We start from the raw sequence: 17,885 nt of genomic DNA on the forward strand, positions 1-17,885 counted from the left end.
TCGAATAAACCACCTATATCCATGTTTTTGTTTCATACTCTTCTTTGGGAAATGCCAATCTAAGACAAAGCCCACCCATAAGACCCTAAGAAATGATCATCCAGCCTCTGCTTGAACACTTCTATCCTACTATGTTCATCCTCAAAGCAGATGTTCTAAGAGTTCACATTCTAGCAAAGTGCAGAAATGCAATCTTGGAGACTAGAAAAGAATTACAAATATTTATTGAATGAGTGAACAAACTTTAACAAGCGAAGTGCCAGAGTTCTTTAAGAAAAAGGTTAAGAGGTCAGTCTACACAATATATACAGACATTATTTGTTCTCTGGACATGACTGAGCGACTGAACTGAAGGATACTATAAAATATTACTGGTTTTTAATTTTTCTTCAAGAGGCCCAGCTTTCATTACAACTGACTTCCAGAGTTCCTATAATCTACATGCATGATACCTGTAGGATAACTAACACGTATCCTGTTGTATGGTACAACAGGAATAATAAAATTACAAACAATGACCGTAGTCTGTTTAATCTGACTCAGTCGAATATTCCCAAGACTTTTAAACTTGGTACCAAAGAAAGGGATTTTTAGTCCCTTTCTAATGATAAAACTATGAGATATAAGCCTGAAAACACTTCCATCAGCTATATCTGCCACATTGAAAAAAAACAATCTGACATAGTAGTTGACAAATGACAGAGACAAGTTAGAGAGTCTGGCAGCTTTCTAGCTCTGATCCCTGGGACCAGTTAGCTACCCTTCCCCTTCTATTGCTTGATGATATAAGTCAATTGCCTTTTCCTGACTGTGCTACCTGTTTGACTTTCTAGGCTTCTGTAACTTGTAACTGAGAACAGCCTAAAACAAGAGCTAGTCTAAAGAAAATGTTGCATAAGATCTAATGCTCTCTATGGAGGGCTGCAAAGCCTGGGATCCATGAATCCTCCAGAAATCTCAACTCTCGATTTTATATATTTCTAGAGATATACATATCTCTAGAAGGAAGTCAAAATAAAACTCTGACTTCTATACCCTCTCAAAGAAATTAAGATCTATTGGTTGGTGGTCTAAACCAAGGACTCGATGTATTTTTCTGCCAATTAACATGGACAACAATCTTCCATCGTTGATTAAATGCAATAATTTTCTACCAAGGGAACATGTATTTTCTTTGAAACCCTTTCTCTGGCCCATTTCTAAGATTCTTTCTCCGACCACAGTTGAGAATCAGTGGTTTAGAATATGATTGTATGAAGAACTGTTGGGAGTCGCTTGATCTTTTATTCAGATGTGCTAAAATATGAGCAATTTTAGAACTAGATAATTCATTCTAGGCTGGCTGGCCGTGGTAAGATGTAATAAGCACACTCTATTCTGTCTCTCCCACTGAATGCAATCATAATCTCTGGACATGATACACGGAAAAGTTATTTTAACACTGTAAAGTAAATAGCAAGCAGATTAGGGAAAGGTTATCAGAATTCAAAGTATCACTCAACCAGAGACGAGTCTGTCATATTATTTTTCCCTCTAGTATCCCCTGCCTTCTGCTTCACTGATTATGCTAAAGCCTTTGACTGTCTGGATCACAACAAACTGTGGCAAATTCTTAAAGAGATGGGAATATAAGACCACCTTACCTGCCTCCTAAGAAATCTGTATGCAGGTCAAGAAGCAACAGTTAGAACCAGACATAGAACAATGGACTGGTTCCAAATTGGGAAAGGAGAACATCAAGGCTGTATATTGTCACCCTGCTTATTTACCTTATATGCAGATTACATTATGTGAAATGCCAGGCTGAATGAAGCACAGGCTGGAATCAAGACTGGCAGGGAAAAATATCAATAACCCCAGATATGGAAATGACACCACCTTTATAGCAGAAAGCAAAGAGAAACTAAAGAGCCGCTTGATGAGGGTGAAAAGTTGGCTAAAAATTCAACATTCAAAAAACAAAGATTTTCATGGGCTCCAAAATCACTACAAATGGTGACAGCAGCAATGAAATTAAAAGACGCTTGCTCCTTGGAAGAAAAGCTATAACCAACCTAGACAGCATATTAAAAAGCAGAGCATTACTTTGCCAACAAAGATCCATACAGTCAAAGCTATGGTTTTTCCGGTAGTCATGTATGGATGTGAGAGTTGGACCACAAAGAAAGCTGAACGCTGAAGAATTGATGCTTTTGAACTGTGGTGTTGGAGAAGACTCTTGAGAATCCCGTGGACTGCAAGGAGATCAAACCAGTCAATCCTAAAGGACATCAGTCCTGAATATTCATTGGAAGGACTGATATGAAAGCTGAAGCTCCAATAATTTGGCCACCTGATGTGAAGAGCTCATTGGAAAAGACCCTGATGCTGGCAGACTGAAGGCAGGAGAAGGGGACAACAGAGGATGAGATGGTTCGATGGCATCACCAGTTCGATGGACACGAATTTGAGCAAGCTCCGGAAGTTGGTGATGGGCAGGGAAGCCTGGTGTGCTGCAGTCCATGGGTCACGAAGAGTCTAACATGACTGAGCGACTGAACTGAACTGACTGATCCCTTGCCTAAACTTAATGGAACTGCAAACTTAGAAATGAGCACTTCAGGAGAAGCATCCTATCCCAAGAAGCTAGAAAGAGAACTAACAGAAATGTGTGACTGTGTAAATCATCCATTTTTTTTCTATTTACTTTGTTTTCTCATGTACCAAGCGGTATACATGGAAACCTAAAAGAGCCAAAAACTAGAAGCAAGGAAATCTTTTTCTCCATTCATTGAGGTGTTGGTCCTACCTTCTTATTAATAGAATGACAACCTCAATGAGGTACAGAGATTGGACAGAAGAAATAAACAGTCCCTATGCACAGAATGCATGATCACCTACTTTAAAAAATCCCAAAGAATCTACAAAATACATAGAGAACTAACGAATCAACTTAGCAAGGTTGCCTGCAAAGTCAAATACACAAAAATCAATCATATTTCTATACATGGCAATGTTCAATTAGAAACTGAAATCTTAAGAACAAGGCTATTTACCATAGCTCCCCCAAACTGAGATATGTAGGCATAAATAGAACAAAACATATAGGATCTGCACATTCAAAACTATGAAACACCAATGAAAGAAATCAATAAATACATGAAGACACATCCATGTATATGGATTGGAGGGGTCAGCATAATAAAAACAACAGCTCAGGACTTTCTTGGTAGCCCCGTGTTGAAGTCTCCGATTTCATACTGCATGGGGCCCTGGTTCGCTCTCTGGTTAGGGAACTAGATCCTCATACCACAACTAAGAGTTTGCATGCAACCAAGACCCAGGGCAGCCAAATAAATATTTTATTTTTAGAAACGACAACTATGCTCCGATTTTGTTGTTGTTGTGCAGTTGCTAAGTCATGTCTGATTCTTTGCAACCCCATGGACTGTACCACACCAAGCTTCCCCGTCCTCCACTGTCTCCCAAAGTTTGTTCAAACTCATGTCCATTGACTCAGTGATGCTAACAATTTCATCCTCTGCCACCCACTTCTCCTTTTGCCTTCAGTCTCTCCCAGGATCAGGGTCTCTTCCAGTGAGTCAGCTCTTCACATCAGGTGGCCCAAGAATTGGAGCTTCAACTTCCACATCAGTCCTTCCAATGAATATTCAGGACTGATTTCCTTTAGGATTGACTGATTTGATCTCCTTGCTGGAGGGATCTTGAGGGACGCTCAAGAGTCTTCTCCAGCACCACAGTTCAAAAGTTTCAATTATTTGGCGCTCAGCCTTCTTTATGGTCCAACTCTCCTCAAATTAATCTATAGATTTAAAGCAATACCAATCAAAATCCCAGCTGGAATTTTCAGAGATATGGATAAAATGATTCTAAATTTTAGATGGACAAGTAAAGGAACTCAAATAGCTAAAAAGTTTTTGAAAAAGAATGAAACGGGAAGAATCACAACTCCTCAATTACAATACATTAACCATAAAACTACAGTAATCAAAGTCTGTGTGGTAATGGCAAAGGGATTTAGATCTATGGAATAAACCCTGACAAATATTACTGAACACTGACAAAGGTCCAAAAATAATTCAATTATAAAAGAATAGTCTTTACAATAAATGGTGCTGGAACAAACATACATTTGTATGCAAAAAAATTAACCTCAACTTAAATCTCACATTTTATATAAAAATTCACTCAATATGATCATAGATCTGAATAAAAACATTTCAAAGCCTCAATAAGAAAACAGAGTAAAAAATATTCATGCCCTAGGGTTGGGCCAAGAATTCTTAAATACGACAACAAAAGTACAATAAATAAGAGAAAACAGCTGGTGAACTGGACTTTATCGGTATTAAGAACTTTTACTCTCGAAAAGATACTGTTAAAAGAATGAAAAGAAAAGCTACAGATGAGCAGAAAATATTTGCAAACCACAAATCCAACAAAGGACTTATAGCCAGAGTATTTTAAGAACTCTCAAAATTCAACAATAAGAAAATAGACACCTCAACTTAAAAATGGGCAAAAGATGTAACAGACACTTGGCCTCAATATTATCAGCTATCGGGAAATACATATTAAAACCACAACGAGTTATCTGCAATGGAAATGCAAATCAAAACCACCAGACACCACTTCATACTCACTGAAGTGAAGTCGCTCAGTCATGTCCGACTCTTTGCGACCCCATGGACTGTAGCCTACCAGGCTCCTCCCTCCATGGGATTCTCCAGGCAAGAGTACTGGAGTGGGTTGCCATTTTCCTTCTCCAGGGGATCTTCCCGACTCAGGGATCGAACCCTGGTCTCCCTCATTCCAGGCAGATGCTTTAACCTCTAAGCCAGGACAGTTATATAAACACAGTAATAAGTGTTGGCAAGGTTGTGAAGACCCTCATTCACTGCTGGTGGGGATGTAAAGTGGTGCAGCCAGTTTGCAAAGAGTCTGGCAATTACTCAAAGGGCTAAACACAAAGTTGTTATATTATCCAGCAATTCAACTAATCTGGATATACCCAAAAGAATGAAAATCTGTGCCACACAGAAACCTGTACACAAATGTTCACAGTATTGCTGTGTGCCTTTGCAACCCCAAGAACTGCAGCCAGCCAGGCTTCTCTATCCATGCAATTTTCCCAGTAAGAATGCTGGAGGTTGTTGCCACTTCCTCCTCTACGGGAATCTTTCTGGTCCAAAGATTGAACCCATGTCTCTGGTGTCTCTCGCATTGGTAGGCAGATTCTTCACCCCTGGGCCACCTGGGAAGCCAATGTTCATAGAACATTATTCATACTAACCGAAAGGTAGACACTCCCAATGTCCATCAACTTGTGGATAAACAGTGTGCTATGTCCATTCAACAGAATATCATCCATCAATAAAAAGGAATAAAGTACTGATACATGCTACAATTCAGATAAACCTGGAAAACATTAAAAGAAGCTAGTCACAAAAGGTAACATATGATTCTCTTTGTATGAAATGCCTAGAGTAGGCAAACTTAAAAGACAGAAAGCAGATCGTGGCTGGCTAGAGCTAGGGAACGGAAAAAACACACAGTGAAGGCTAATGAGCACAGGATTTCTTCTTGGATGATGTTCTAAAACTGACAGTGAACAGTAGCAGTTTACAACTCTGCTAAGTCATATCTGACTCTTGCAAATCCATGGACTGTAGCCTGCTAGGCTCCTTTGTCCATGGGGTTCTCCTGGCAAGAATATTGGACTGGGTTGCTATTTCCTTCTCCAGGGGATCTTCCCAACCCAGGAATCGAACCCAGGTCTCCTGCACTGCAGGCAGATTCTTTACCAACTGAGCTATGAGGGAAGCCCATAAATATACTGCTGCTGCTAAGTCACTTCAGTCGTGTCTGACTCTGTGCGACCCCATAGATGGCAGCCCACCAGGCTCCGTCATCCCTGGGGTTCTCCAGGCAAGAACCCTGGAATGGGTTGCCATTTCCTTCTCCAATGCATGAAAGTGAAAAGTGAAAGTGAAGTCGCTCAGTTGTGTCCAACTCTGTACGACCCCAGAGACAGCTAGAAACCATCAAATCATACATTTTATATGAGTGAATTATGTCTTTAAAAAGTTGTTTAAAAAAATACAACGAATTATCACCAATTAAAATGGTTAAATTTTAAAATATTGACAACACCAATGTTAATAAGGATACAAAGCAACTGAATTTTATACATTGCTGCTGGAAAAGCAAAATGGTACAACTACTCTGGAAAATGGTTTTGCAGTATCTTATAAAGTTAAAGAATATTACCTGAGGCTTCCCTAGTGGCTCAGTGGTAGAGAATCCACCTGTCAATGCAGGAGACACTGGTCCAATCCCTGGTCTGGGAAGATCCCACATGCCGCGGAGCAACTAAGCCCATCTGCCACAACTATGGAGCCTGTGCTCTAAGGCCCAGCAACTGCACCTAGTGAGCCCATGCACTGCAGCCACTGAAGCCCCCTTGCAGTCTAGAGCCCATGCTCTGCAATGAGAGAGGCCGCCTCAGTGAGAAGCTCACACACCAAAATCAGAGAGAAATCCCCACTCACTGCAACGAGAAAAAAGCCTATGCACAGCAATGAAGACCGAGAACAGCCCCCAAAAGTGTGTTACCTATGGCCCAGGAATCTCCCTCCTAGATATATATGCTAGAGAAATGAAATGTTTACACAAAATCTTATATACAAATGTTTAAAAGTGGCTCTATTTACAACTGCCAAAAACTAGAAATAATTCAAAAGACCTTCCAGGGTTAAATGGATAAACTGTGGTACATTCCAACAATGGAATATTACTTAGCAATAAGAAGAATGAGGTATTGATATACACAACTTAGAAGACTCTCAAAGGCATTATGGTGAATGAAAGAAACCAGTTTTCACAAAATTGTATACCATATGGTTCCATTAATATTACAGTCTCAAAAATCACAAAACTAAGGAGATGAAGAAAAGATTATTTGTTGCCAGAGATTACAGGGAAAGAGAAGGAGTTTTTTTGGGTAAAGTATTTTGTTATTCTGTACCCTGATGACTGAGGTAATCACACAAATCTATACATGTGTTAAAATTCTAAAAACTGTTCACCAAAAGAAGATAGTGAATTTTTCTTAATAATTTAAAAAATTTAAAAATGTTAAAGCCAATCAAGAGTCAACTCTTTTATGATTTCAATTCACTAAACTACCATATTTGATCATCTCATTTAGTTAAAAATACAGTATATAGTTCAAAGATAGATACTGGAAAAAATGAAATACATCCTAAGGAGTACCAAGAGGTATCAGGAAACTTGGTCATTAATTAGGGGTAAACAAACTAGACATGCTAAGCCTGGAGCAAGAACTCAGAGGGAGAATGACTGATGACAAATGCCTTCAATTAACTAACGGGCTGACATATGTACAAGGGTTACAATTTTTCCATATAGTATTAAAGAGAAACTTCATTTACCAGTAAGTCTAAATAAAAGTACAGAGGGCTTTCTAAGGCTACCAGAAATTCACCGTATATTCCTCAAGTGTTAGATAATCAAGAAGCAGAAAGTTCTGGGGATTCCTGCATTAAACAAAGGATCAGACAGGACAGTCCAAGAGTTTTCTTCCACCTCAAACATTCTATGAATCTATGAACTATAACTTCTATAGTTAACCTACCTACCAAAGTAGAAGATACTGAAAATCAAGAGTATCCCAATCAAAAAGGTATCCCTTTGTGTAAAATATCACCTTTCATTGCACAAAAATATTTAATAGTACTCTAAGTTTCCAATTTTAAAAAGACCAAATAAATACAAAACCTTAACAAAAGCCTTATTAAGACCTATTTTATTTCTCTAAATTTCATTTGTACTAAGGACATTAAATTCAAATTATTAATGACCAATTAAATCTAATTTCATTAGACATAAAAGACAAACGTTACAAATATAAATTTCATGCAAACGTCTGTAAGTATATTGAAGAAATTTCTTGAAAAAGTACTCTTTTCACACAAAGGGTGGTAGTCCTCAAAAGAGCCAAAACATCTGTATTCACTTTAAAGCTCATCAGGACAGACTGACATTTTTAGGAGAAGCACATGGCTTGCTGAACAGTCATCTAGAACAGGATCTTTTGTCTAGTAAACCTATTCAAGGACCATTTACTTATGTATGGAGTGGCTGAATAAAGAAAAGAACATATTTTTGAGTCCTAGAAAATGCAAAGAATTAAATCCTTCATCTAGCGTTGTTAAGGATACAGCAAAACACATTACAGAAGCAGCCAGATCTTTACTCTCAGAGATAGTGCTCTCACACATCTGAAACAATTCTAAGAAATCACTGAAACAAAAGAACTCTAGAAAAGCTTTCTTAGAGAACCATATCCAGCCAAAGACCACCTCCCTAAAAAAGTCATTTCCATTTTAAAGGATAAAACACTTTCTTCTTAAAACTCTGAAGGGCAGAGTTCAACAGCTGCGCTATATTAAACCTGAGCCCTTCCAAAAGGAAGAACAAGAGTCTCTGGAGAGTGAGTAACATGGCCTGCTTTCTCCAAAATTATCAAAATGCCTGCTTTGCCTCAAAGGAAAGTATCTCCTGGAAAAAGCCTCTATAAAATACATGGGTAAAAAACATAAAACTTAGATTAGGAAAATATACAAAAACAAACATTTTTGCTGGTTTTTTAAAATCTCCACCTAAGGTAAAATGTCTTTTGACATCCTTCAAGATATAGCATGGAAACTATGAAACAAAAACAGTAGTTTTCAGCCTTCCCTTCCCTTCAGAATCACTACAGAGCTAGATCTCAACCTAAACTTAGTGAACCAATATATACTGGGACCCAGACATCTGAATTATTTATGCACACAACAGGTGATTTTGATGCATAGCTAGAGTTTAAAGACAACTGAACTAGAGCACGATCCCATAAGAAAAAATTTAAGTCTAGAGAGTAAAGTCAAGGAAAAAAAGTCACATTTGAACAACTAGTTCTAAGGAACCTTAGTACTTTAATCTATGAAATACCATTTAATATTTAATACAATTTAATATTAATTAAATATTCAATAACTTAAATTTAATATTTAATATAATATTCACTCTATTAAAATACTCAGTAACAGAATTTGAAACAGAAATTCTGAATTGTTCTCATGCCATTAATTAAAGGACAAAAGACTTCAAATAGTTTGCTAAAATATTCAAATATTTGGATGAAAGTTGTTATGAAGAATATGATCACTGCAAAGATTCCATCAGGGTGTCTGGATATTGCAAATTGAAAAAAAATGTTATAATAAAGAGCTCATGTAGGACAGAGGAGCTTGATGGACTGCAGTCCATAGAGTCACAAAAGAGTCAGATACAACGTAGTGACTAAACAACAATTATACGTATTATCCGTCAACATTTAAAAAGTTCAAGGCTGTAATCACAATAAAGTAAATTTCAGCCACCAACAAAGCTTTAATTCTATTTCATACAAAATTCTAATAGGTTTATTTGCTCGGTATTCAAATCCATTATAAATGAAAAGCAGTAATGGAAATGCTAAAGGGGAGCAGACCAGTCAAGGAAGAACACAAAAACACTATTAAAAAACAGACATACGAACTCAGAAAGCATAGCAGACACTTGATAGTTTTTAAAGGCAGCAGAATACAATAACTTTTTCCCAATGATCACAAGGGTAAGGAAGAAAAATATGGTCAGTATTCTTTGTTCAATATATTACATGGATTTTGTTTAAGAGGGAAAGACAGTATAATCATGAAGTTACCTACAGTCTCTTATCAGAAATAATGACAAACTTTAGGGGAAAGATCCTTACCACACACACACACACACACCAAAAAAAAGCCCCAGTTCCTCAATTGGAGACTCTCATTGTATAAAAGGAATAGTGGAGTGAAAGTAAAGAGCATCAGAGTCTTTCAAATAAAAAATATACCTTGCTAAAAGGAAAAAAAAGAGAAGACAAGTTATAGGTTACTATTATCAGACATAATATTTCTTCCTGCAAAAGTCACATATTCCTTTAGCTAAGTCAGACTATTTCCTAGTAACGTAAGCTTGAAAATGTTTCCTCATCTGAGAAATAAGAATAAAAACATCTAAGTTTGTAGGATTACTTTGAGAAATGGGATAACGAAGGTAAAGTCCTTGGCCCAGTGGCTAATACACAGCAAGTGAGAAATGTTAGCTGTTATTATTAATTTGTACTCAAAATAAAAATCACAAAAATTATTCTCAATGTTCACCAAAGAATATATTTTGGAAGCTTTTTCATTTGAAATGGTCTTATCCTGTTTTCACCCTATCCCCAAACAGAGCCCTCTTCTAACATGTATTATACAGGAACCAAGTTGGCTCATTTGTCTTCACTAAGTCCCATGTACTATTATCAACTTTTAAAAACTTCAAGTAGATTGCAGATAGCAAGTCTAATAATCACCTTTAGTTACTATTATTCCTAAAGAGTTCAGAGGTTCTGTGAGTACACTTTCTCAAATAAATTCATTTCCATGTCTTTTTTAAATTTGAAAACAAAAGAGGAATCAGGACACTTCTCAAAGAAATGTATGAATACAAAAAAGATCTATTCATGAGACAACTTCAATCCAGAAGTTAACAGGGTTTTAGGTGAATATCCTAAACTCAGACCACTGCAAACGATTAGAAAACAATGTGTGTTGTAGATATTTTATATCCACATTTAGTAGGTTATTGCCTATCTGGTTTTCACTGATGAGGCTATTAATAGAAATACTACGTAGGGCTTCCTGCTTTTCCTTACCATCTCTGAATATGTATTTACTCATCTATGTGATAAGCATTGTTACTGTAAGACCCATTACACTAGATGCTATGAAGTATAGAAAAATAAATTAAAAATTTTTTTATCCCTCCAAAAGCCTGTGACCTAATTACTGATGTATCAGTGCACATACCAAAACCTGCTTATTTTCATGCGTATGTGCAAGAGTCAGTATAGGCTGTTATGCTGAGGTAGTCGACAATCCAAACATCTTTGTGGCTTGTAACAAATTTTATTTCTTAGTCTCTTTATATTTTATATAACCTACAATAATCAACTCTGCTTTTCCCCATGTTATCTTTATTCCAGGATCTAGGCTGAAAGGAAAAAGCCCACCTGGGACAGCAGAGGAAAAAACAACATGGCAAAACATGGGAAAGTTCCTGGAGCTAATGTCTGACATGACCTAGCTATTTCTGGTTAGGATTTCATTGGTCGAAACAAATCATTTGCCAAATGGGGCAGTGATGCATAACCCTGTCACAGGGAATGTAAATGTTATAAATAATAATATCATCTACCACAATATCCATCAACAAGATTAAAAAAAGAAAAATATTCGGCCTATTCAAACCAATAATAAAATCAGCATATATTTAGGTAAAATTTACTATGTGCCAAGACATTATTCTAATATTAGACTAATTAGAACTAGTCTCTACACAACTGCACTCATTTCACAGGCTAGCAAAGTAATGCTCAAAATTCCCCAAGCTGGGCTTCAACAGTACATGAACCAAGAACTTCCAGATGTTCCAGCTGGATTTAGAAAAGGCAGAGGAACCAGAGATCAAACTGCTAACATCTGTTGGATCATCGAAAAAGCAAGAGTTCCAGAAAAACATATACTTCTGCTTTACTGATTACACCAAAGTCTTTGGCTGTGTAGATCACAACAAACTGTGGAAAAGTCTAAAGAGATGTGAATATCAGACCACCTTACCTGACTCCTGAGAAATCTGTATGCAGGTCAAGAAGCAACAGTTGGAACTGGACATACAACAATGAACTGGTTCCAAATTAGGAAAGGAGAACATCAAGGCTGTATATCATCACCCTGCTTATTCAATTTATATGCAGACTACATCATGCGAAATGCCAGGCTGGATGAAGCACAAACTGGAATCAAGGGTTGCAGGGAAAAATATCAATAACCTCAGATACGCAGATGACACCATCCTTATGGCAGAACTAAAGAGCCTCTTGAAGAAAGTGAAAGAGGAGAGTGAAAAAGCTTGCTTAAAACTCAACATTCAGAAAACTAAGATGATGGCATCCAGTCCCATCACTTCATGGCAAATAGACTGGGCAACGGTGGAAATAGTGGCAGACTTTATCTTTTGGGACTCCAAATCACTGCAGATGGTGACTGCAGCCATGAAATTAAAAGATGCTTACTCCTTGGAAGGAAAGTTATGAGCAACCTAGACAGCATATTAAAAAGCAGAGATATTACTTTGCCAACAATGGTGCATGTAGTCAAAGCTATGGTTTTTCCAGTAGTCATGTATGGACGTGAGAGTTGGACTATAAAGAAAGCTGAGCACTGAGAAATTGATGCTTTTGAACTGTGGTGTTGGAGAAGACTCTTGAGAGTCCCTTGGACTGCAAGGAGATCCAACCAGTCCATCCTAAATGAAATCAGTCCTGAATGTTCATTGGAAGGACTGATGCTGAAGCTGAAACTCTAATCTTTGGCCACCTGATGCGAAGAACTGATTTGCTGGAAAAGACCCTGATGCTGGGAAAGATTGAAGGCAGGAGAAGGGGATGACAGAGGATGAGATAGTTGGATGGCATCACCAACTCGATGGACATGAGTTTGAGTGAACTCTGGGAGTACTGGTGATGGACAGGGAAGCCTGGAGTGCTGTTGTCCATGGGGTCACAAAGAGTTGGACACGACTGAGTGACTGAACTGAACTGAGAGTGCTCTAGACTCACTCTAGAGCAGGAGCTCAGAGTGTTTAAATGTTTAACTAGTTTTTAAATCTCCTAAGACTCCATGGATGTGAGTCTGAGTGAACTCCGGGAGTTGGTGATGGACAGGGAGGCCTGGCGTGCTGCAATTCATGGGGTCGCAAAGAGTCAGACACGACTGAGCTACTGAACTGAAGAGAATTCAACAAATATGTCTGCTGATGAAAACAGACCAACTAATTATGGATATTTTTAATGAGGAAAATAAGCAAAACAATGAAACCTATTAGAAAACACATTATAAACACTGCAAGCTCACAAAACTTGGTCTTGATACATTCCAGACAGCAAAAAGTAGCTGCCCTTAAGAGAGGAATTTGTTTATCTAGCAGAAGCCAACCTACCAACTTTAAATGTCCTAATAGCTGAAGCTCCAATACTTTGGCTAACTGATTCGAAGAGCTGACTCATTGGAAAAGACCCAGATGCTGGAAAAGAATGAAAACAGGAGGAGAAGGGGCAACAGAGGATAAGACAGTTGGATGGCATCACCGACTCAATGTACATGAATTTGAGCAAACTCCAGGAGATAGTGAAGGACAGGGAAGCCTGGCCTTCTGCAGTCCCGGGTTCCAAAGAGTCAGATATGACAGCAACTGAAAAACAAGTGTTCCTCAAATTTAAGCTGAGACAGTTTCTCAGCAAGGTGTAATATACAGAGAACTCTTATCAAACTTAGTACCTCTTACTCACTGAAGGTTCCTGCAAACTCGCAATTTCATACTGGCTTATCTAACGCTGAAAAAGAAAACAGAGCAAGAGAATACAATACAAAACAGGCCTCACAAAAAGGTCCCATACATTTAGCTCCCACCAGTATTAATAGCACACCCTCTGAAGAACCTAAGGAGCTATTTGAGATAAACACAAGACAGTCCTATCCAGAGAAGTGATAGAACAGGGCTAGGTGAGATAAGTATACATGAACAGGTTAAAGAAAACAGCAACACTGTATCAAATGTCCTGAGTCCTAAATACTGCTATTTTGAAATAAAATTTCATTTTTCTCTGGGCTTCCCTAATAGCTCAGCTGGTAAAGAATCCGCCTGCAATGCAGGAGACCCGGGTTTGATACCTGGGTAGGGATGATCTGCTGGAGAAGGGATAGGCTACCCACTCCAGTATTCTTGGGGTTCCCTGGTGGCTCAGCTGGTGAAGAATCTGCCCACAATTCGAGAGACCTGGGTTCGATCCCTGGGTTTGGAAGATCCCCTGGAGAAGACTAATATCTAAATAGTTAAACTTACTCTGGACAATCCCTTAGGAAAGTCAGGGAAAGTAAGGAAAAGTGCAGGCCATATATCCAGGGTTTTCTCCCTTCTCCTTCAGTCCAGGGAAATAAGAAGCACCTGGAAACACACTCACTCTAGAGCAGGTGCTCAGTAACTAGATCAGCTGAAATCAACTACACCTTTTAGTTTTTTCTCTGTCTTGTGTGTACATGTTGTCTGGCTTTTTGGTCTCTTTGGTTTTTTACAGATATACTGCAGTTAAATTCACACATTAATAAGTTAATGTAACAGTTAACTACTGCTTTCCTTCTGCTAACAGTTTGTTGTTGTTTTTTTTTTAAGTATTTGATCACTACTCCCTTCCTTACCAAGGGCCTTACTGATTCTCCCCTCTCATTTTACTCAAGTGATCTGAAACGTCACATCATTTACAAATAAAGTAATAAAATACAATGAATTTTAGATGTATATTTCCCCATTAATTGGCTCTCTTTCCACACTACACTTTTCCAGATCCTCATTAATCACAAGTCATAATGTAAAGAGATTTTAAGGATAAAAAGCAAATAGTATGTAAGAGAGAAGTGCCATACATTTCCCTCAAGATGAAATTAACAACATAAGCTCTTTAGGGAAAAAAAAAATAGTAAAGAAAGCAAACAAGTGTATCATTTGACTTGTGTTTAAAATTCGCTTTGACTTTTAAGAATTTTAATATCTGAAACTGGAGAAGGAAATGGCAACCCACTCCGGTATTCTTGCCTGGAGAATCCCATGGATGGAGGAACCTGGTAGGCAACAGTCCATGGGGTCACAAAGAGTCGGACACGACTGAGCAATTTCACTCAATATCTGAAACAGTTCGTCTTTACATGGTTTAAAGTTTTATTTTCAAATCTCTTCTAACACATTTGCAAGCAGAAGCTTTTTAAATGTGGATAAGACTAATTACCAGAGTTTCCAAAATCTAGTATCTTAACGTCAACTACTGTAAATTGCTAACAAAATGGCTGTGACTTAGACATACAGCACAGCCATGTTTTGTTTGGTTTTTTTGGCCACGCCCCGGAAGCTTGTGGGATCCCAGTTCCCCACCTGGGATTGAAGCTGGGCCCTCCCCCAGTGAAAGGGCTTCATACTGGCTTATCTAAGAACTAGTGTGTGTTAGCTGCTCAGTCATGTCCGACTCTTTGCGATCCCACAGACCGTAGCCCACTAGGCTTCTCTGTCCATGGGGTTTTCCAGGCAAGAGTACTGGGGTGGATTGCCGTTCCCTTCTCCAGAGGATCTTCCCCACCCAGGGATCGAACCCTGGTCTCCTGCACTGCAGGCAGATTCTTTACCATTTGAGCTACAGGGAAGTCCTTCTAACCCTTAGAGCACCAGGGAATTCCCTACAGCCACGGTTTGATTGGCCATGGACCCTTCAAATTTGCTCTCAGTTCTAGGGCTACTGTGAATTACTTGGAAATACAAAATTAATCTCCATAGTATCTAGGAGAATAGCTAACCTGGGTCACCTCTATTCTAGTCCTAGGTTAACCAGTGGAGTATCTTAGAGAAATACTTTCCATTCTTTAAGTTCCCCATAAGTAGAACAGTTAATTACAAACATATTTTTGAATGACACTATATTATGTATATGAGCTTCTCTGATGGCTCAGAGGTAAAGAATTCGCCTGCCAATGCAGATAACACAAAAGATGCGGGTTCCATCTCTGGGTCAGGAAGATCCCCAGAGAAGGAAATGGCAACCCAATCCAGTATTCGTGCCTGAAGAATTTCATGGACAGAGGAGCTGGGGGGCTACAGTCCATGGCATCGCAAGAGTCGGACACGACTTGGCAACTAAACAACAACTAACAGTATTATGTATATATTGCACTCAAGACTTTTAATAAGCCACTGACCCTACCTAGGGCATTTTTCCCATCCATCATCCACTATTTAAAACCTAAACAAAACTTATCTCCAAAAATCCTCTTTAATTAACTCTTTCCAAATCTCTGTATTCCCTTCATGTTTAATGTAACACTAAACTAATTTCAACAGACTCTCTTTTCAATTTTTAACACTCCCATCCCTCACACCCGCTTCAGTTCTGTCCATCCAGTCTTTGCATCGCTGTTCTAAGCACTCCTGCAGAAGACAAACAACAAAAGCTCTGGTTTATATTTATACTAACAAGCTGTGAAAACAGCAATTTAACAAAACAATAAATTTTTCGCAGATAAAAATGCTAGATAGTATGTGTGTGGGCGCGTGAGCTGTTGTGTTATACTAAAATCAGGAAAATTCAGAAAAATAGGGAAAGGAAGGATTAAATAATGCAGTCAAAAAAGAAAACACCATCACAAAAATGCTTCAATGCAAAACAATGAACAACAACAATCTCTGAATTACAGTGAGGCTTTAATAAAATTCTAGATGGGAAAACTCTCGGCATTACCACCAGCCTTTTAAAAATTACTTTCCAGTATTACTAGCAGCGGTAATTTCACTAACATTGAATACCAACCAAGTTTTCCTCCCAAGCAGCCTGACAAAATGTTTCAGTTCAGAAACCTAATCAATACCACTTAAAGTCGTGGAAGGGAAAGAGAGATTCAACCCTCCAGTAAAAACTGGAGTGATGGGCAAACAGGTGAAAAATGGACGGTTTCGGAAAGTGGGGAAGAAAAATGAGACTCCGCCTCCTCTCTGGGGGCTCAGGCTTGGTTCATGGCTTCGGAAACAACCCCATATCCTAAACCCTCTCCCATAGCAGCAATGCAAGGTTCCAAGAAACCAGGGGTCCCCCTCCCCTCTCCCCGCATGCACGCCCCCACTCGCCTGGCCAAGCTCCCCTAGATCGCCCCAAATCCGCCCGCACTCTCCCAAGGAAAGGGTCAGCAAAGGACGTTTTCCCGAGGCCTTCTCCGAGACCCAGCTAGCAGAGACCTCCGCAAAAGTAGAGAGACCCGAGAAGGTTGAAGAAGAAGCCTCATAATCCTGTTACCTGGTCGAAACCTTGGAAACGGAAACGGCAGCTACAGTCCCTACCCTTCTCCCCCACAACGCTTGCCTCAGCGCCACTGACATTGAGACCGCCGCCATCTTGCTACAGGCAGACACTAGGACGGATCACCGCAAGGGACAAGCTTCCTTCGTTTTCAAGCCCATGGAACCGCAACGCAAAAGAGTAGGGGGGTTTTGGTTAACTTCATTATTGTTAGGTGTTTTGTTAAATAATGGAGTTTTAAAAAGAAGTGCAACGTTTGGTTGCAAGAGATAAGAAGGAAAATGGACGGAAGAAAAATGCAAGAAGTGCATTAAGTGTAAATATCAACCTCATAAAGTAAAATCCTTGTCTGTTAGGACTGGTTTACATACCGGTTAATGAAGAGACGGAAAGAAAATGCTCGAAAATTTCAACACCTGCAACTCATAATTTTTTCAAAGGACTCAATACGAGGGGCTGAGGCCACTAGAAGAGCCAGAGGGCTTGTTGGTTCTTGAGAACCTAAAGCAGTACTCTTCCAAAATGTTGCCAGATTCAGTTTGCAAGCCCTCAGGAAAGGGCTGTATTCAGTTTGATGTTCTGTAGTTGATAGTTATAATGATCATATTTTCCAAATGAAAAATCTAGACACATGGCCGGGCAAAAATTTTTTTTTTGATGTGTGTATTCATATGAAAAATTTATGAAACATACTATTTTATATCAGTCTTTTCCCAGTAAATCCTGAACGTGTAATCATAATTCATGGATACTAGACATACAAAACAAAAATTATCTTCTGAGGCAATTGTTAGAAATATGTTGGTATTGTGGGCTACTAACCTTAAGAACAATGATTAACTGTGGATTATAAAATAAAAAGCAG

General features: G+C 38.7%; 1 protein-coding gene across 2 annotated transcripts in view; it reads right to left on the reverse strand.

The window, feature by feature from the left end:
• Nucleotides 1-17,134, reverse strand: part of NDUFS4 (NADH:ubiquinone oxidoreductase subunit S4) — a 113,403-nt gene extending 96,269 nt beyond the window's left edge. For both annotated transcript variants that reach the window (XR_009596775.1, XM_004016997.6), the window contains exon 1: nt 17,018-17,134. Coding sequence is in view for 1 of the 2 variants with exons in the window: in XM_004016997.6 (XP_004017046.1) it covers nt 17,018-17,115 (98 nt within the window). In the remaining variant the exon portion in view is untranslated. The remainder of the gene's footprint in view (nt 1-17,017) is intronic.
• Between the last annotated feature and the right edge of the window lie 751 nt (nt 17,135-17,885).

This window comes from Ovis aries, chromosome 16 (assembly GCF_016772045.2).
Source record: "Ovis aries strain OAR_USU_Benz2616 breed Rambouillet chromosome 16, ARS-UI_Ramb_v3.0, whole genome shotgun sequence".
In the NCBI taxonomy this organism is placed as follows: domain Eukaryota; kingdom Metazoa; phylum Chordata; class Mammalia; order Artiodactyla; family Bovidae; genus Ovis; species Ovis aries.